Here is a 21,666-nt window from a genome sequence, read left to right on the forward strand (position 1 = left end):
CTTCGTAAAAATACATTTTCATCAAAAATAAACTAAAAAAAAAAAAAAAAACAAAGATATATTCATAATATAATTTAAATATGAAATATACATTATTTCGAGTTTATACTGTAGGATAAATAAATAAAAAAGAAAAAATTGGATTTTAAATTGATCTTTTATATACATAGTAATGAAAATATATCAAACGAAAGTTCATTGAATTAACTATTCGTGTTAGATTGAAGAACGACAGAGATAGAACGTGTGTGTTTCGATGTTTTAACAAAATATTTAATTTCGTAAAGTGGGGTTGTCTCGTTTTTCCAGGCTTGATTTCGTTGCTTCGTTGGTTGGTCACGCTCGAACAAAATCGAAAACCGTTACACGCCTGCTAGAGAACGTTGAAAGCGACTTTCGTTCGCGAATAAACATTCGTCTCGGATCGAATGGTAAAATTTTACAGGCGACGAATACACAAAGGACCAACGGGTGTACACGTCGAATCAACGAACGACGAACTAGACGAACAACGACGAACATTCGGAGGGGTGTCAGGGGTGGCTGGGGGTGAAGGGCTGGAACCGTATAGTTGAGTTTGAACGTAGTTCGGATCAAGTGCACCGGAAATAATACGTAGGTCGTGTAGTAGGTCCGTTCGGATTTTCCTGCTGCTACTGCTGCTGTTCTCTTTTCATTAAAAAAAAAAAAAAGAAAGAAAAACAAAGAAAAAAAGAGAGAGAAAGAGAAGAGGCAAAAAAAAAAAAGAAAAAAGTCCCTTTGAAAAATAGTTCGTATATACACTTGTGTTGCCAGGGTTCTCGTCGATGCAATTTCCGTCTCTTTTCCACTACGCTTTCACCCCCTACCCTTAATAGAGACGGTTTTACAGAAAATGGTTATTTTCGTAACGTCAGCATGTTGCGATCGTTCCCATAAAAAAAAAAGAAAAAAGTGAAAAAATACAAAAAAACGAGAACGAAAATAAATATTTACATCTACCTATGGTATAAAATATACACAACGACGTTTGATATTTTATTAGATTATTCTTTTGAAAAAGCTTTTCATAGAGTGTATTTAAAAAAAAGAAATAAAAAAATAAAAAAAAATAAAAATAAAAAAAAGAAATATTCGTCGATGTTCGTTATCTGTCACATTATGTCAATTTAAAAGTAAATGTCTGTTAAGTTCTTGGAAAAGATGAAAGTCTTAACGAACTTCCTCGGGTAAGCTTCCAGACACTGTTAAAAGGTTAAAACCAATTCAGTGAATTTTCTTTTTCCCCCCTTCTACTCTTCCTATCTTTTACTCTCTTTTCCAACCTAAAAAAAAAAGATAGAAAAAATAAAAAGAAGATTCTTATAAGAAATTAAAACAAAATTCTTCAACTTGTTCATAACTTCCATTCTCTCCATTAAGATAGTCTAATAACTTTGAAAAGTCTTTCCCAACGTACCTTACCACTTTCGTCTAATAAATTATGATAAAACGTTATTAAATATTGCAAAGTTTTCTCGATATATTTTTTTCTTTTTAATCTATTTACACCTTTGTGCACACAAAAAATAGCTAATTTTTTTAATAATTTATTTCAAAAGATTAAACGAAGAAAGAGAAAATATCAAATCTTGTAGACATATTTTTTTGTTCGTTTTATTTATTATAAATATGAATTTTTACATTTTATTAAATAAATTTTATACACGTTGTACGTGTCATATGTCATATCACGTATCAATATTACACAAATTTCCATCATGAAATGTAGTAACATGTAACAAATTAGACAAGTTAGGGGAAGATCTCGGATAAGTTTCATACGCTAAAACATCCCTTTACCTATCTTCTTCTCTACCTCAGATCGTGAAGCCATTAATCTCGATCTTTAGTAATAACCAAATCCATCTTAATACGTCGAACGAAATCCATTTCGTAGCAAATAAGGAATATAGGGATTTTGACCTAAATTTTCTTCTAGAAAGGTACGTCTCTGAGAGAAGAGAAGAAGAGAGAGAGAAAACTTACTAAAACTTTATTCACAAGATTTTCGATAATCGCTAACGAGAAAACGAAAGATAGATAATTAATTAAAAGAAAGAGAAGAAAAAGAAGTAAATGAAGAAAATATATACTAGAATATATATATTACAGTAGAATATATATATATATATATATATATATTTACTCGAAAGATAAGATTAGAAAAGGAACCAAGTTGTAAAGACGATTAATTACGATTTCACGTGTAATTATTTATCGAAAGACAAGGACAGTGAATAATTAGAATTAAATGGTGGATACCTGAAGTTTTGACGAAAATTAGCTCCTACGTGATAATTGGATAATCAAGCTTTCGACGAAACTGACACGACGTTTGTATAGAATGTTTCTTGATATATGTAGATGTAGGTGCGTACGTGTAAGCACTTAAGCAGCTTTTAAGATCTCGTTAATTAAGAAAAAGCTTCTAAAGCATTGAGAGAAAGAGAGAGAGAGAGAGAGAGAGAGTTAGGGAAGGTCAAGTGTCCTCCTCACATTCCTTTCAGTATAATTCACGCGCTATAGCAGAAACTTGACGAACGAATCTCGACATTTTTTTTTCTTCTTCTTCTTCTTCTTTTTCTTCGTTGTACAACAAAAAAAAGTGAAATAGAAAAGAAAAGACAAAAAAAGAAATTGTAGGAAACATAGGAAGGAAAAAGAAAATTACGATAGAAATTTTTCATCTCGCAAATTCGCTTACTCGTTTTATGTTTTTTTTCTCTCTCTCTTTCTTTTTTTTTTCATTTCCTCCCTTAATTCGACGCAGGGGTTCTACGTACGGGTTGGGTAGAAATTAATTCGTATACGTCAGTGTTGCGTAATTTGAAAAACAAATTGCGACAATTTGGAATGCAAAGAAGAAAGAGAGAAAATTGCACCCTCGAATAGTTGAAATATCGTTAAACGACGATGATAATTCGAATTAAATTGTATTTTCGAAACGACCAGAGCCATATCGTATCTATCTATCCTCTGCTAACCTTCCTTTTTCCTTTCCCTTTTTTCCCCAACCCCATAGAAAATTCATTAAGCTGGCAAAACGACCGACATATTGTCGCCATTTTCGACGATGCACATTCGCGAACGAATTCATATGCTACTTTCACGTTTCGTATTTTGAGTGTATTGTTTTTCTCTCTTTTTTTTTTGCTTGTTCATACCTCCCTCCCTCCCTCCCTCCTCCACCACCACCACCCTTAAACGTTCTCGATGATTTTTATTCGTTATATTTTTACGTTTATGCTTTTTTTTATTTTTATTTGACTATTACGTATCTTTTTTGTTTGTTATTTTGGCAAAAGTTAAACTTTTAGCTTTCATAACTCGTTGACAATTTTGTAGAAGCTTTCAACACGAACGTCCGTTCAAATATATCCCATTAACGCACCGCCGGTCTTCTATTTTAAGCGACGACTCGAGCGTGTAACTTGTAAGCGCTCGCTTTTCACGTGGCACAAATTACCGCGACGAGGCATACTCGTTTACTTGATTCTGTGTATGTGTGTTGTTGTTGTTGGTTGTTGTTGCAATATATTCTCGAGATTTAGTCAACACGGTGTCCAACGCGTCGCGTTTCAACCAACATTCGTGTTACGGCATAACACAACACTAACATACAATGTGAACGTACGAACGTCATTCGTGTCAAGCTTCTCGGACCCACTAAAACTTAATGTATACATAAGTATATATATATATATATATATATATATTTAAATATATACATATATATATGGTGTTTCATTTTCTATTGGAATCTAATGGTATTACAAAACTAATATTAAATTGTAATAGAATATTTGTTGGTTGCATGTATTTTGTACAAGAATTTAGTTGTTGTTTGTCCAGATGCAAAAGTTAAAATTGATTTTTTTGTTTCTAATCATTTTATCAATAATTCAAGAATATTAATAAATGTTTATTCGATATTTCGCTTGAATTTGTGTAAAACACAATGATACACACGATATTTTTGAATTACACTATAATTTTGTTTGATATGACAGAATAATCGTTTAAAACGAGACACCAGGTATATTGGTATATAAATATACAATAAGATGCAATGTAACAAAAGTTAATTCTCATTTTTGGCGCCGTTGAGAATAAGCATTCTTCCTCGTTGTCAGTTTGGAATTGCATTAATGTCTCTTAGGAATTCTGCTAATTGTGAAAAGGTATTTCGGATCTTACCGAAATTAATATTAAATGTTTTATCAATAAATTCTTAATGTCGTATAGTTTCAATCTTTTATAGAATAACATCAAAATAATATTATTATATCTCGTGATTATAAATTCAAATTATTCTCATAATTAAATTTATTATTTGAACTTTCGTGATAACTTGTCATAATATTAAACGATATGCAACGATGGTGCATGACGACTGTTGTTAATTGAATTTCAATAAGAAAATATTTTGATTAGTGTTGTGATCTGATGGATAATAACAAAGGAAGTATCTTTTTTTCATCATCGAAATTTTAACATAAAAAAAAGAAAAAAGAGAATGAAAGAGAGAGAGAGAGAGAGAGAGAGATAAACTTATAAGGAGCAAATGAAAGAAGAAAAAGAGTATTAAGACCACCACGAGATCTTCCTCGAAGACTGCTTCGACCCAGTTTCGCATCGATATCAATTAATTTCTCGATGCTACCGGGTCATCGCTAAAGGCGGGCCTTTCAGATTAAATGTTCACGCTTACGAAGAAATAATATATCACAGATAAGGTTCATCTCATTTATTTTCTTTTTTTTTTATTTACTTATTATTATTATGTTTTTTTTATTAAATATATTATCATGCCTTATAAATAAATAGTCGATAATATTCCTGTCTTCCGAGTGAATATCTCCTATTGAATGCGATATCTTTATAATAATTATTATTATTAAATTGGCTTCTTTTTTCATTCGTTTTTTCCCCATCTGGTTGATGACAGTGATATCTCAATAAAAAATTTGCAACTATTTCTTATTCAAATATTTCTTATCATTTTTTTCTACGAATATAAATCATTGATTAATAAATGTTAATAACGATTAGTGTAAAAATTATTAATAAGATTGATCACATCTGTCATTCTGTCAGTTATCCATACTTTTTATTCGTCCTATTAATTTGAATACATTTTTTTAAATTTTTTTCTACAAAATATCTAACTAACAATACGATATTATTTTATATATTGTAATAAGTTTCATATATGAAAACCTACGTACGAAAGAAAGAGGTGCAAATATGAGATAGTATATAGATAACAGAGTAAAGAAAAAGAATCATGATTTGCAATGGTGGTCATTAATCACGTGTGTGCGAACACATCGTCCAATTTTCCCAGAAATAAGTCGAAACGATGCAGGTTGAAAACAGAGGTGATCAATCTCGTTCAGTCAGACTCGTACGAAAGCATGGACTTCACCCTTAATTAGGATTAATCGTTACTCTCGATAATATATATATATATATATATATGTGGGTGTGTATAATACCTGCGTAGGTAGACACATAAAGAATGGCACCGTAATATATATATAATCCTATCGATTTTATCTTTTATTTTATGTTATTTATTTTCATGATTTTTCTTTTTTATTTCAGACATCAATTTTATTTACACTCTCGCCTGGAATTGGTCGAAGGAAGGTTAAAGGTACCTGATTGGGTATCGATAGCTCGTTTGATGGCTCTAATAGCTCAAGCAGACGGTGGCGATTACGATGCCTTGTCTCCACCGCATGCCCTTTATTCGCAATGCTGTCAGATACAACCAACTGAACCTTGCGAACCCAAGCCTCAGGACTTTCTGCATCGGATAGTTCAACAGCATAAGGAAATCAAGGTAAGGTGAATTTTTTCTTTTACAATCATTTTTTTTTATTTTATATTAACTCTTCAACTATTCTATTAAATAAATATAAATATAATAATAATAATAATAATAATAATAATAATAATAATTAGGATTCATTTATTCCCATTAATTGATTTATTTACACTAGTGCAATCCATAATGGAATTTGTTGTCAAAGAACTGCAAAAATGTAAAACGTAAAAATGTTCTGCAGTTGAACGGAACAACGCAACTTGACATACGCGGACAATATTAGTTTGGTAGGGGACAATAAAGAGATAATAATTGATTTATTATTTTTTTTTAACAGGGTATGAAAACTTCGACAGCGGAATATTGGCTTCTTAAAGAAATATCAAATTTGGATACTTTTGGTCAAGAAATGTTTCATAGTAAATTTGGATATAATGGAATTTCTACGATTGGTGTTGGACCTCACGGTATTACGGTTTATCGTGGTCAAGATGAGGAAACGCAGAAGTAAGTGTTCTTTTACTATATATATATAAAAAATGAGAAAAATACTTAAGATTCGTATCTTGACACTTTACAGTATACCATACACGGCTATCCAAAGTGCTACATCTCAACGACGAATGTTCCATTTGGTTTATCTATCTCTCGACGGTGAAGAGACCTCGTTGGATTTCAAATTAGACTCAAGCCAATCGGCCACCGGTCTTTACAGGGCAATCACCGAGAAACACGCATTTTATAGTTGCGAAACTGTTAGAAGTGCGGTCACCGCACAATTCATCCGCGACTTGAAGGTATTTATCAGTTAATTTATTATTCTTTCAATGGGAGGGGGAAAATAGAAAAAGTAGAAAAGGGAAAGAAAGAGAAAGATGTGCTTTTTGGTGTTAGAGGGGAAGAAAGTCTAAGGGAATTGCCTTAACTATAGAACGATTTCAGTGAAAAAGTGAAATTCTCCTCGAAGGAGCTCGTCTGCGAAACGACCTTACTTTCTTTTCTTTCTTTTCTTTCTTTCTTTCTTTCTTTCTTCCCCCCCCCATTTCTTTCTTTCTCTTCTCTTTTCTACTTTAAGTTCTCTTTCTTTTTTTTTTTTGTTCTCTAGGGAACGATAATCTCTATTTTCAACGAGGACTCGACGCTAGGCAAGAAGTACGTCTTCGACATACGAAGAACTTGCAGGGAGGTTTACGATAATGCTCGACGTGCGCTCTATTGCGAGTCCGCGAGTATAACACCACCTGAGGAAAAAGAGATCTTGGGAAGGCATGATTGCGCCGATTGTGAAAATCCCAAGTGCAAGGTAAACCCTTTCTCTTTATTCTATTATATATTTTATATATATATAATATAATAGAATATTTTTAACATATATATTACATTATATTGTATCTTTTTTATTTCACCGATAAAACTTATTTGATTTAATCGTATATTTAACAGGTAAAAATATGTGTATTAGAAGATGGTTCAAAAGTTATTTCTTTTTTGCTTTTTTTTACTAAATTTATAATATGTATATTATTTGTTATTTTTTATTTCCATTTTATTAACCTTTTTTTATTATAATAGAATAATATGTTAATAATCATAGAAAGATAAGTGTTCTTACTTTATTCGTATCTTGGGATCATCGTCGTAGGATCTATAAAGTAAAGTATTTTTTTTTTTTATGTATTGTACAGAACTTACAATTGTCTTTTTACTTTCCTTTTTATGGGGTTCGAGTCATTTCTCTACTAACATCTTCTTATACTTATTCAAAGGTCGTATTTTTTTATCTCCAGACGAGTTTATCCACCTCTGTTACTAGATTGGATACACAATTTATTAAGATAAATTAAAATGAAATAAAATAAAAGAAAATAAATCGGTGCGTTGACATAATAAAAACTTCTTACTTTTCTGACATAATAAAAAACAAAACAAAAAATAATACTCACAAATATTGTAGTACAACAGTAGATTCACTTTCCAATTGAAATCCGGATAATGAAAAGATTTATTACAATTAACAAATTTTATCGAATTAATAAATATATACTTTTAAAAAATACTTACAAACAAACTTATATATATATAATCTCAAGTACCTAAAAACATTTTAAAAGTTTTTGAGCTTATTTTATTAGAAAAGTTTTGTCACTGATAAATTTTGTCTCTGTACACAGTTCAGGAAAATTTAATTAATAATATAAATATATTTGTGTATATAGATAATTATTAATAATTAATAAAATATAAACAAAATATAATATGTTAAGTTTGTCTTAATACTATCATGTTCCAGTGATTTATGATAATTTACACTTTTATTTATATTTGACGACTTTATTATATCGCACTTTCCTAAAGGTATGCGCGCGCAGCTTTCTATTTACCCGCGCGAAAAGTAGTACAATTTTAAAAAATGTTACGCAAAGTAAAATTAATAGATAAATAAAAAGATCTTTTAAAATGATTTAATAAAATATAAAAAATTAGAGATAATAAAGTGACCGTAAATAGGATATATGTATATATATATATATATATATAAAATAAATATAATATAATATAATAAAAAATATAATATAATATAAAAAAAATATTATATATATAAAATAAAATGAAATAAAATAAATGATTTTAGGAATCTCGGGAGTGCCTTGCAAGATTGTTGGATGCCATGCTGTGCCGAATTTGCATGGATCGTAGCCTGGACACTGCCCTTTTCCCGTGCGGACACGCAGTAGCCTGTTTGGATTGTGCTCGACGATGCGAACGTTGTCCGCTTTGCAGGGCGGATATTGATCACTGTCGAACTATCTATCTTCCGATAGAGTTAACGCATATCGATAGACACAGTCCAAAGTAGCTTGCTACCAGAAACGATCGAACCTCGTGTTCGCCGTTAAATCCTCCACCTACTCCTCGAACGAGGATCAAAGGGAGGATCGTGGGAAACTAGATGAACAGGAAATCACGTCTGAAGAAAAAGAGAGAGAGAGAGAGAGAGAGATCTACCAAAGTGAAATTCAAGCGAATAGTAAGGAGGAGGGTCATCTTTCAACGATAAATCCATGATGGCAGGATCTTGTTAGATGTTAGAGATCGATCCTTGTCTTTCGATTATTTTTCAAAAGGAAGAATATTACAAAAAAAAAAAAAAAAGAAAAGAAAAAAGAAAAAGAGGCGTCCAGTCTGTACAAAAAAAAAAATCACTTTTGTTATCCTGCATTTTTACTAAATTTAACAAAAATATGGAATTGTCAGGCTTCGATTAGGATTTATAACATATATATATTTATATAAATAGACATATAAATATAATATAATATATTTTAAGTAAAAAAATTAAGTTTATAGTTATCTTTCTAATTTTTACGTAAGTTTTAAGAAAAAAAAAAAAAGAGAAAAAAGGAAAAGAATATCGAAAAAAGAAAAAGAAAAAGAAAGAGATTTACATTAGTTTTTCTCTTTTTTTCTTCTTATTTTGTTACATTTAAGATACAATGATTTATTGTTAATATCAAAACAGACTGGATATTAATTTGTAAGAGTATATATTATTATATTGCACGTTTGAGAGCACTGTGATTCCAATCGATATCGTTATAAAAAATATCGTTTATTTCTTTTATTATTCCAAGGTTATTACCATTGGTATAAAAAACATAAGTATTTACGTGATTTCGTGATGGTTTAACCTATATTTGTCGAGTGATCGAAAAGTGCTATTAGCAGCATTGATCTATATTGGGAAGCCATGCTGCCAACATATTTTTAATGGATACGTCATCGATTTGAAAACAAACAAAAAAACAAAAACAAAAATGTACATTCGTATAGCGATTTTTATTTCTATTTCTTTTTTAATTATTATCATTATTTTTGTTTATTCTATGATTGTCTTGTAAAAGTTTATTTTTTTATTCTTCAAATGACGTACTCGATGCGATACGAATGAAAATTCATGTGTAATAATTTTAATTATTATTTACTTAATATTATTGTGTTCTTATGGTTGTCTTGTATTATTTTTTTTTTATTTTTTTTTTTTTTATGATATGTGTTCAAATTATATTTATATATTTGTAGTTTTTTTCTTAATTTTATCTAAATGATACTAAAACTCGAACATAGAGTACAAGGGTAGAAAGACCTAAGTGTTTTTTTTTATTTTTTTTTTTATTACATTTATCAAAATTTCATATTCTTAAAAATGAAAAATTGGAAAAATAAAAATAAAAAACATTCGTTAATTATTAAATAAATAAATATATATATATATATGTATACAACATAGACTGTTAAAGTAATTCTGTGAAATTGATCGTAGAAGAGAGAGAGAGAGAGAGAGAGAGAGAGAGAGAGAGAGAGAAAGAGAAAGAGGAAGAGTGGATGTTTCATTAGAATAAAATTTGAATAATAATTAATTTGTTGAGTTTCAAGAAATTTTCCAATTTGGCAAAATAAATAATGCAAAAGTAAGAAAAATAAATATTATATACACATATACATAAACATATACACACATATATATATTTTCTTATAAGATAAAACTAAAAATACATTTTACTTTGTATCAAACGGCAAATTACTGAAATTTAATCATTATCTTTTAAAAATAATCGACCGTTTATGCACATAAGAAAAAAAAAATAATATATTTGCTTCTTACTTATCACTCTACAAATTTCATAATTTATTCATTCTTGAGACATCCTGAACCAGAGAGAGAGAGAGAGAGAGAGAGAGAGAGAGAGAGAAATAATGAGATAGAAGAAAAGAGAAAGAGAGAGAGAAAAAAATCATATTACAGTAATATCTGTTTATATGTACATAAAAAAAAAAAAACAACAAAAAAAGAAAGAAAAAAAAACTTACGATAACACCTATTGAGGGTCAAGCGAGTAAATGTCAAAAGTTCGCTAAAAGTCAAATCTGATTCAACAATCTTTGTGTACATTTATAAGCATATACCATCTTTGAAATAAGTCGTAATAAAAAGGAGACAAGTTAATTGCAGTGCGCTTTGCATCCAAAAGATAATTTACCAAGTAACAAGTCAGCGACATTTAATCTCTGAAAGAGAATAAAAGAAGAATGTTTCTCAATCAAAAAGCATAGTTATGGCGTCTCGAAAACCCAACCAATATTTCAATAATAAGAATAAGAAAAAAAGAGGATAATGATATAATTAATAATAATGATAATAACGATAATAATAATGTTAATAATAAATTAACGATAATTAAATAATATTAATGAAAAATAATAATTGTAGTTTTCTAAAAGACGCCGTCTTCCTCTTTTATCTTCGATCAGTAGCGGTCCTGTTGTTACCATTACTGAAAAAAAAAAAAAAAAAAACTATTGTTAAATTAATTCTATTATCTGATAGCATTCTATGAACCTCATGCGTGCGTGATGGCGGATAAAAATGAACGAAAATGAGCGAAAGAGAATGAAAGAAAGTAAGAAAGATGAAAGTGTGAAAAATGTGTCAATCGTTTATAGTCATTCATCAATGCAAACAGACCTTAGTTTATAAATATTTATAATAAAATGTAATAATAAATATAGACGAACCTCGAAAGCTGCTGTATTTAAAATGTCTTAAGAGTTTTTTACTTGGGCCACAGTCTTAGTATCCTATTTCTTTTATTCTAATTGTTTTTTTGTTCTTCATTTTTTTTTTTTTTTTGATAAATCATAAGCTCGTGTTACCATCAAAATTTCTATAATGTTTTCACAGCGTTTCACGCACACACACATACATATTATTATAAATAATAAGGCTATACTATTTCTATGAAGAAAAATTCTGAAATGTAACACGGTTCGTTGAGTAATGCACATTCTTTACAAATAAGTGAGACATAAAAGTGTATGAAGATAAGTTTTGAAAGATTAACCTCTTAGGCACTAAGCGCCATTATAGTGACTTTCGCGGATGCTATGTTGCAGTACGACGCGCCACTATAGTGGCTTTTGCAGATGACATCTTTTAAAATATATAATACCTAATTGTATTATTAATTATTCAAGTAAATTGTTAAAGTTAAAGTATATGCAATATATTTTAAAGAAAAATTATAATATATTTAATCATTTAATACTTTATTTTAATGTATTCGCGTAGAGAACGGTATTATCTGTTGAACCCTACTGTACAGAGAAACAGCTTCTCGCAAAATTCAGCAGTGTCTCTAAGAGGTTAAATAAGAGATATGGAACAGTAAATTATATCAAATGATCGCGTTACTATAAAACAAAAAATTACAAATACTCCCTGAAGATTTTGTAATTTTGCTATCTTATCGATTAACCAATTTACATGTAAAATCCTGTAATCATTTTTCAATATCCTTTATCCCCATTAAAAAAAAAGGAAAAGAATATATAAAAGTTTCTTTGTAAAAACTGATGTGTGTTACTACGAACATAAAATATAGCTTTGTATTACTATTGCGTGTTTATTCAGTGCTCGTAAGATTGATAAAGAACAGAACAATATCATGAATTAAAAAAATATAAAAAAATAATTTCTTGTAATTTAATATCTCTGTATAATAATTCAAAATGTGGTAATTAGTAGGAGTAGTATATATATATGTATATTATCAATCTTTTCAAAAAATTGAGAAAAAAATGTATTTCTAAAAATTCTAATTTGCAAAAGAGTATTTTTCAAATATTCCCAATTATTTTTGATTAATATTATAACAGGAATCTCCACTTAACACGATGACAAATTTAAATGAAGATGATGCAACTTATAAAAGGTAATTTTTAGCGTACCGATATATATATATATATATATATATATATATTATACGTTGATTAAATATTGTGAAACATTGATGTTTCTGTTCTTAGTGTATGTGCCTATTAACCTGATCCTTTATCCAAAAAGAGAATTTCTAAAATTGATTATTGAACAAAAAACTTTTGAACTATTAATTTTTTTTTATTATGTAAAATGAAAACGTCTATTTTATCCTTATAAGTTAACAATAGATAGATCATGAATATTTTTCCAAGTAAATTAATTAAATAACATCAATAGTATACAAGTAAATAATAAAAGAAAAAAATAAATGAAATTATGAAGATATGAATTTTGAAGATGCCGCCAAAATGATAGATAAAAATGCACGAAAATATCCCACCTATTACTACGATCCTAAATTAAAAATCTAGAATCTTCTCCCAAGCATTAAAATACTAGATCAAATAAGCGCGCGATAGTTTCTAACAAGATCACAAAGTAGAATGTAAGAAAGTAAGAAAAATCGATGAGTGAGGGAAGTAAAAGAAAAATGCAGAGATCGCATTAAGCCGGTTGAGTTCGAAAATGGCGCCTAAAGGTAAGGTGGCGCTAGTATCATAACGATAATATGTCAATGCGCATGCGTCGATGGCGTTGATTGGTAGACAAGTCGGCACTGTCATATGACGAAGCTGCGTGGCAGTATGGGAAACGGATTGCAATTTTGCAACATGGCGGTGAAGTGAGGCAAAGTCGAGGTGCCGTGCCCACGTAAAATGTATAGTTCGTAGTTTGAGAAGGTTCATTATCGTGTAATTAATTGACGCGTAGAAGTAACACGTGTCCAAGCATCGTTACATGGTGGATATTAAATGTAAATATGTACGAAAGGAGACGTAAAATCAATTGGAAGGTGACACCCCGTGACTACTTGAAGTCTCGGAGCACGTATGGCAGATATTAGAATACGAGATAAGAGAGGAAAGGTTTCGTCCGAACGGCGAGGAAACTATATCAAATTATCAAGAAATCATCAGAGATGTTTTGGCCGTTCATCTCGAACTGTGAAAACGTGAGTGGATCATGAAAAATGGTTGACGAATTCAGTAGTAACAGCGCTGGCCGCTGCTTCACTTCGGCTCATTCGTTACTGCTTTATGCCCATAGTGGTGCGCTGGTGGATGCTGGTGGTGGTGGTGTCGTCCTCATCGTGGGTGCGTATTTCGGTAGCCACGGGAGCCACCGACAATGCGTGCCTTTCCCCCTATTGTGTTTCCAACTCTTCTTCTTCTTCCGTGCCTCTCACGTTTATCCTACGATAGCTCCTTCTCTCTCTTTCTCTCACTCTCTCTTTCTCTCCTCTCTTGTTCTCTCTTTCTTTCTCTCACTCTCACTCTCTATCTCTCTTGTTCACTCTCTCTCTCTCTCTCTCTCTCTCCCATTTTCTCCCTCTGTTTCTCACACTCTCACGAGAAGCCGTCCCTTTGATCCACGGATAACCTCGACCCGCCGTCGTACGCCGTTTTAACCTCTGACCCTATGCGCCAGACCCGTTCCCGGTCACCGAAAACGCGATTTACAAATGGTTCCGATCGACCACCACCATTCAACCGAACCAACGCTCGCTACAACCAACAGATTATCTTCGATTGTTTTTATTTTTTTTTTTTTATTTTTTTTTCTTTTCTTTTTAACTTCTCCTTGAAAGAAACACAGAAATATTTTTCTTTGCTTTTATTATGTTGACGGTGTACTTTTAAACAAGCAGAGTATTTAGTGCTGCTGCTTCTTTGTGCTAACGAGAAAAGCGTTATCTTCTTATTCGTGTAAACGTCATAGTTTTCATCTTCGTCATCTTCATCGTCAGAAAATAAACGAAATTGTGTGATAGTTTAACGTATCATTCATTCAAACTTTTGCTAGTTGTGTTGACTTGACAAACAGTATTTCGTTTGTTTATGATTTATCTTTTAACTTTATTTAATTCTTAATTGTTTTACCGATATCCGAAATGGTGTTTTCTGGTCGGTGTCGGTAAATGTCGAGTCAGCTATGCTCCAAAAATACCACATGTTACAGTATTCTAAAAGCATCGCACGTGCGGCACCTCGGTGCATCTCGTGAGATTTATTAAAATTTTCTAAGTTATGCTCCCTAAAGAAATTTAATCTTTCACAAATGATTGTATATTTTAGTGATGTGATTGTGAGAATGAATGCTTTACTTTTAATTCATCTCTATAAATCTTATCATAGTTGTTTTTTCATTTGTTACTTGGCACTGCATATTATTCTAAGCTCTATAAAGTTTTTATCAAGCAGCTTATTGCAACCCAACTGTCTGAAAATTAAAGCATTCTATCTACAAAATGAGACTTTAATGTCACATTAATATTGATCAGAACATTAGCACATAATCTGATAACGTTTTATAGTTATTTTTATATATACTTTTTGATTGTAGTTTTATATGTTAAAGTTTCTCAATAAAATGTACTACGTACTAATATAAAAGTTCATGTTGACATATTCGGCTGCCATGTGTTTTCTATATAGTCGTCAAAGAATGAGGTCACAGCTGCATCCAAATAAACTCATTTACATACAATGCTACTACTTTAAAGTAGTTTGTCGTATGTTTTTAGATTCAATCATTAATTTTCTAATTATATTTTCAATGTAATCATTGGTTGCATATAACATTGTTCTTTGGTAACTATCATGATATTACAATACAATGTAACATTAGGAATTTTATTTTTATTACATTTTTCTATTAATTATGTAATTATACTCATTTTGTTTTCTATGTTACAGGCTTATACGAGAAGTAGAAACCTTCCTTGTAACTACAAGTTTTGATCGTGTATACGTGCCAAATATAAGGTTATAAAAGCTTGAAGGCATGAAAAGACCCAATGGTTTCCTGACATGATGGATAGCAAAGTCTTTATTAAAACTGAGCCGGGACTCGAAGGGCAATCACTCCCAACTCCACAACCAAATCCACTCACCGATGACACCGGTGGGACAAAGATATGTTTTGTCTGTGGTTCTATAGGGCATGCTGATCAATATTGGCTGAGAGTGAAACCAAGTCCTGGCTCAAATGAACCATACTTTCCATTTCTCGAAGCCCATGAACCACCAGCTGGATATTCCGGTGATGGATCAAGAAGCGGAGCAGTCAAAGCATGCAATCTTTGTTACGCTTTGCTCTTGCAACAATGGGAAGGTTTTGAGCAAGAGGGTAGGCTCCATAGTGAAAGACTTTATTGGTTGAAAAGATGCGATGGTGGGCCTTTTACTGGTGCAGAAATGGCTCTTCAGGGTGAATATGCGGCTCAAGTTTTGGGGTTAACTAATGATCAGGCACCACAAATGAAACAAGAAAATCGGCCAGTGGGTGCTTCTCCACGGCTTCCACCTAGTTCACTATCACCCAGGGTGGAACAAACAAGACCACCATCGAATTCAGTTGAATTATCGAGACCCCATTCTAATATGGCAGAAACACCAAGGCATTTAGAACAAGCAAGGCTCACTATGGAATCCCCACATCAGAGACTGCAGTCTCCTCATCAAAGGTTGCAAAGCCCCCGACAACCTGTTGAAGATGTTAAAATGTCTGAAGCTGCACTAGATTTAAGACATGGACCTAGGAGTTCACCTGCACCTACAGCTGCTTTAACTCCTCAATCCCAAGGTAAATAATACTACAATAATAATATCTCATTTATACTTTTCTTAAAATTGATTAGTACGACATTAAAGAAAAATTAATTACGATTATTTCAAATTTCTGTAACATTAACACTTTTGTATTCATTTATAGTCGGAATTTAACAATTGACTATATTAGCTGGTAAAATTAGATTGGATTCCTAATAATGGGAGTGCCTGATTGAATTATTATCATACGAACTAAACTACACTTTCTGAAATAACTTCGACGTGAGATCATGACGCGATATCTGATACGAATAAATGCCGCTTTTCACGTCTGAAGCAGTTATCTCCTTTTAGAATGTAGTTGTAGCAAATAAGCGAATGTATTCGTTATTTACATTGGCCTTAGCCCTTCCGTTTAGTAATGTAAACGTTTTGTAAGTAAAGGTTAACAGTTTTATAGATAACACTAAGAAAATCATTTCTCGCGAATAATTCTTATTATTAACTTATGCACGACCGATATACATGCATTAAGTTATTTCTTTGAAAGCATTAATTGGCTTGATTTTTTTTTTGTTTCTTTGTTTTTATTTTCTTTTTTATTTATTTTTTTTTTTTTTTAATTTTTTATCCTTCTTCTTTTTCATCTTTTATTTCTATTTGAAATAAATATTTTCTCATTGCATAATCGCAACGAGATGGAAATAAATCTCATAACATAACTTGATTCAGTCGTAGAAAAATAATAAGTCTTAATGAATCTCTTAGTCGAACGCATATATTGATAATGTTTGCAAAAATATAAACATAAACTAGGCCACGTGCGGTATGATAATAACGTCTCAAACATATAAGGCATTGGAAATAAAACAGGAATGTTATGTTTATTATCGTTCATAACGTGTTCAGCCATCTACAGCGGTGGATCCTCATCCAGTATTGGTACTGATATTTTGGATTTATCAATGCCGGACAAAAATTCAGTAACAGAAGTGTGCTACATTTGTGGGGATGAATTTAAAAGAGGATCATTAAGTCACATCGCGGCAAAACCACTGCCAAATGTACCAAAACCTTCCGAAAGTCCTCCACCATTTTTTCCATCATTGATGCTTCATCCGAGGCCAAGTAGGAGTCGACCTATGGACAGTGCTGGTCGAGTACAGGTACATATATATATCTTTTAAATATTGACTGCATACTTAATTACTTTACATCATTCCTTGCATACCGTTCATATTTTTCTCTTTCTTTTTTTTTAGGCATGCTCAGCATGTCAAAATCATCTTTTAGTACAATGGAAGACATATATGCGGCAGGGGATACCACACGGCGATCGGAATTATACGCTTCGTAAACGAGCAACGCCCATGATGGACACTACTACTTTTATCTGTTATACGTGCGCTCTCGAGTACCCTTCATCCAGTATTAGACTGCTCTACTGCTGTTCTAATCCCGAAAAAGAAGCATACTTTCCTTTTATCTACAGCCTGAGACCCCCACCCGGAGCTAGTCCTATTAGTCCTCAGGGAATGGTACAAGTTTGTTCTATTTGTTACAAGGCTATTCCGCAAAAGCAACAAGTATTTGGCGGAGAGAACCATGAGGTACATCCTGTCGGACAAAGTATGGATTATCGACTGCAAGGTAACAGTTACGTAACAAACTAAGTCTATCTCTTACATGTTTGTATATATATGTATATATATTTACTCACAACGTACGTACGACGTTATCTTTATCTTTGTATTATTTTTTTATTTTAAACCATATTGTTTTTTTCTTACGCAAGGTCTTTTGCCACGTCCAGCCATTGCAAAATCACCAGCCAATTCCGCTGGCAGTGATATTCGGTTTAAACCATACGATTTGAACAAATCGACTGCTGCCACGAACAAGCAACGCACCGTAAACCTTAAAGCTCCTACTCTCGGCCAACGAAATTCTCCTAGTAATGGTCCCGCTGAAAACGGTACTGTGCTTGGTCAAAATTATAGGTGCTATATTTGCGAAAGATTATGTTCTCACACACATATGGAATGGTAAGTTTTCATATATCACGTTATTAATGTTAGTGTCGTAAATTTTGTATTGTTATCTACATTACAATGATTTGTTTTTCTTTTATTAACACCAGGTTGTCTACGAGTCCAGAGGGAATGAATTCACACGCTATGCATTTTCCGTGTTTAAGAGGGATGGCACGTACTTCCGAGAACGCTTGCATGGATAGCCATGGAAGAGTATTAGCTTGTAGTCATTGTGTGACTCACTTAACGCTTCAATGGGAAAGTATGGATGCAGATCGCGTTCCTTTAGAACGCCGCAGGTGCGTTTAAATTTAACTTCGTTCGTTTGTAACAATATATGTTGTATATATTTTTCTCGATCTTTAAACATTTCTTTTTTTTTTTTTTTTCAGGTATGATATTCCTAGTCCACATCCAAACGGTGATGTGAACCGCTCAATTGCCACTCCACCGAGTACGAGTTCGGATCGGACATTCGGTAGTAATCCTGGTACATCGAGCAGCTCGATCTATTGTTTCCTATGCGGTTTACACAGCGATTTAACGCTCGCGAGAGTTTTGTACGGGCATCCTCAGGGTCGCAACGCCCCATACTTTCCTGAATTATTGCGTCACAACTCGCCGCCAAATGCGGAACAACTCAGGGATGATGGTTCCGCTTTGGTCTGCACTTTCTGTTATCATACCCTTCTTGCGCAATGGCGTAGATACGAATCTCAGCAAATCGTTGGTAGACAGTACAACACTCATGATTATTGTTGCTACGTTTGCGGTATTACGACCTACAGAAAACGCATTCGAGCATTGCCCGTTAAGGATTTCCCATTCTTAAGGTATCACAAACAACCGGAAAAAAGTTTGCTATTGGAGAACGGTGACTTCGCTGTGGTTTGTCTAGATTGTTACGAAACTTTACGTACGCAAAGTCTCGAATACGAAAGATGGGGTTTGCCAATAGAAAAAAGAGAATACAATTGGATCGTACAACCTCCTCCGCCTGAAGATAGTCCTGACGCTTCCATCGCTAGATTACCCTCTGGGGAGAGATCTGAGAAGGTGGTGAGTCTTTACTTTCTATATTTTTTTTTCTGTTTCATTAACGATACGTTTGATTATTAAACGAAATATAAGAATTTCTATAATTTTTATTGTTGACATTTGCATAGGTTCCTCAAACTTTGACTGTCAGACCGGCACGAAAAAACTGTTCACCAAAGGCACCGGACAAAAAGATTCCTGCCAAGGCTCCGGATAAGGATCAAGGTAAGTTATTATAAATATTATTTTGTAAACAATCTAAAATGATACGAAGAGTGATGATAAAAACAAAATTTGAACCAGGAAAGACAGAAGATTAATTTCATCGTAATTTTTATATTATTTTTACATCGTAAGAACCTTCTTGGGTTTTTCGATGTTATCCAACTATAATTTAACGTTATCTATATTCGATTTTTCGTCCTTTTATTTGTTCAAAATATTATATGCATTTTTATCTACTTTTAATAAGACAAATTACAATTCTACGATCTATAAATTAGAAATATTATTTTATTCAATATGATCGATATTGTAACTTGTACATGTCATCGATGGACACACTGTCAACATTATTTAGAAAACAAATGTTCAGTTTTGAATATAAACCATTTTTTAGACATCGTTTTGTAAAAATTTTCTCAATCAAGACGAAAAGAAAGATGGTAGAAAAATGTGAAAATACTTCTTGCTTGGTCGATGCTGAAACAACAGCCGACACTCTCTCTCTTTCTCACTCTCTTTCCTTATTCTCATTCTCCTCGGTTCTTCGCGCTTTTTAAGGGGGTTGTAAGTGTATATACATATATATATATATATATATATATATATATATATATATATATATACCTGTGTAACTCTATAGATACACCTACTCGTAGAAAGATACATGGATGTCGATGAGGCCGAGGGTAAGAGGTAGAGATAAAGAGAGAGAGAGAGAGAGAGAGAGAGAGAGAGAGAGAACGAGACAGAGAGGGTGAGTGGATGAGACGTGAGTGAAGCTCTTAAAAATCCGACAGACAAAAGGATACTGACGGTCGAGAGCCATCCAGGAGTAGTAGAAGGGCCTGATGGTTTGCGTTCGAGTGAATTCACTACCTCTTTTTTTTTTTTACCTTCTTTCCTCTATATTTTCTTCTTTCCTTTATCTTTTCTTTTGCTTACCTCAACCCTCTTCTCTCCTCCTCATCCTTAACTCATACCCACAAAATCTTTCCTTTCTTTCTTTTTCTTCATTTTTGTTCTCTTTCCTTTTTGTTTTTGTTATTCTTGTCCCAATGTTTTTTCTTACCTAACATTGTTTTTTCGCTGGAGGTTACGATCGGTTTTCTAGTTTGTTGATAGTATCAACAATATGAAAAACAGTATAATAAGTTTCTTCCCTTTATGCTAATATGAAAAAAGGAAGTTAACTAAAAATTATTCAATGCATAAATGCATCATTACTTTATTTTTTAACGATTAATAAAAGAGATATTAGAAGATTACTGTGTATATAGTACGTGATTTATTTTTTAGGGAGAGGGGTTGGTTAGGGGTCTAACATTTCCGTAGCATTAGACCAAATGGATCGGACAGGAGATACCTTTATCAAGGTTAAGACTGTATAAGAGTATTGTAGGATTGAGGAAGATGTTTGGATCTCATTAAGCTTTCATAAGGGTTCCTTGTTTCCAACCACTTTGCTTGGAGTTCCGGCTATTTGTATGATTTCCTCGAAACCCTCTAGAAAAAACAACCTTTACTTCGATATTTTCAGATACTATACGATTTTATTCAGGGTAACTTTTTATTTTTTTATATTTTTTATTTTGATAGATTTATTACATCGTTATTTATTATTATTTTTATTTTTATTATTGTTAAAAGTTAGATATATTTTTTGTTGTTATTATAAGATGAATTGGTAGATCAACTTCACTACAATTTTATTTTTTACAACCTAACTTTTTATTATTCTTTCCTAACTTTTTTTTTATTGTTGTTGAGCGTAATAAAGATAAAAAGGAAGGAAGTTACAAACGGGTGCTTCTCCGAAACACGTCAAGGCCGTCAAGGATAACTTGAAGGTTTTATCCGCCGAAGCTTCTTGTGTATGCATATAGTATGTATATAATGTATATATATATATATTTCTTAAGAAAACAAACCCGAAGGCATCGTGACTGGCGTCTGGTTTCGTTAAGGTTTATTCCGTAACGTTTGGAGTTTCCTGGTTTTTTTCCTTTTTTCTTTTGTGTTCTTCTTTTACTTTCTTCTCTTTTTAACCCTTTCTTTTTCTTTTGGCTTATCGGCAAACGAAAAAGCCCT

General features: G+C 32.1%; 2 protein-coding genes across 5 annotated transcripts in view; both read left to right on the forward strand.

The window, feature by feature from the left end:
• The window catches only part of dnr1 (E3 ubiquitin-protein ligase defense repressor 1), a 173,050-nt gene extending 161,599 nt beyond the window's left edge, over positions 1-11,451 (forward strand). The window contains exons 3-7 of the mRNA XM_015318045.2: positions 5,629-5,869; positions 6,192-6,361; positions 6,435-6,651; positions 6,960-7,157; positions 8,487-11,451. Of these exons, the coding sequence (XP_015173531.1) occupies positions 5,629-5,869; positions 6,192-6,361; positions 6,435-6,651; positions 6,960-7,157; positions 8,487-8,711 (1,051 nt within the window). The 3' untranslated portion in view covers positions 8,712-11,451. The remainder of the gene's footprint in view (positions 1-5,628; positions 5,870-6,191; positions 6,362-6,434; positions 6,652-6,959; positions 7,158-8,486) is intronic.
• Positions 11,452-13,318: 1,867 nt separating this feature from the next.
• px (MAP7 domain-containing protein plexus) overlaps positions 13,319-21,666 on the forward strand; it is a 93,737-nt gene continuing 85,389 nt past the window's right edge. The window contains exons 1-8 of one of the 4 annotated variants that reach the window (XM_089174617.1): positions 13,319-13,683; positions 15,428-16,316; positions 17,192-17,448; positions 17,545-17,938; positions 18,078-18,327; positions 18,423-18,614; positions 18,708-19,374; positions 19,482-19,578. In XM_089174617.1, coding sequence (XP_089030743.1) covers positions 15,542-16,316; positions 17,192-17,448; positions 17,545-17,938; positions 18,078-18,327; positions 18,423-18,614; positions 18,708-19,374; positions 19,482-19,578 — 2,632 coding nt within the window. In that variant the 5' untranslated portion in view covers positions 13,319-13,683; positions 15,428-15,541. Of the gene's footprint in view, positions 13,684-13,714; positions 13,826-15,427; positions 16,317-17,191; positions 17,449-17,544; positions 17,939-18,077; positions 18,328-18,422; positions 18,615-18,707; positions 19,375-19,481; positions 19,579-21,666 lie in introns of those variants that run through there. The other 3 variants (XM_089174619.1, XM_089174620.1, XM_089174618.1) reach the window with 3 other exon arrangements.

The sequence above is a fragment of the Polistes dominula genome, unplaced genomic scaffold (genome assembly GCF_049000335.1).
Source record: "Polistes dominula isolate Pdom_NZ unplaced genomic scaffold, Pdom_raw_medaka contig_16, whole genome shotgun sequence".
NCBI classification, from domain to species: domain Eukaryota; kingdom Metazoa; phylum Arthropoda; class Insecta; order Hymenoptera; family Vespidae; genus Polistes; species Polistes dominula.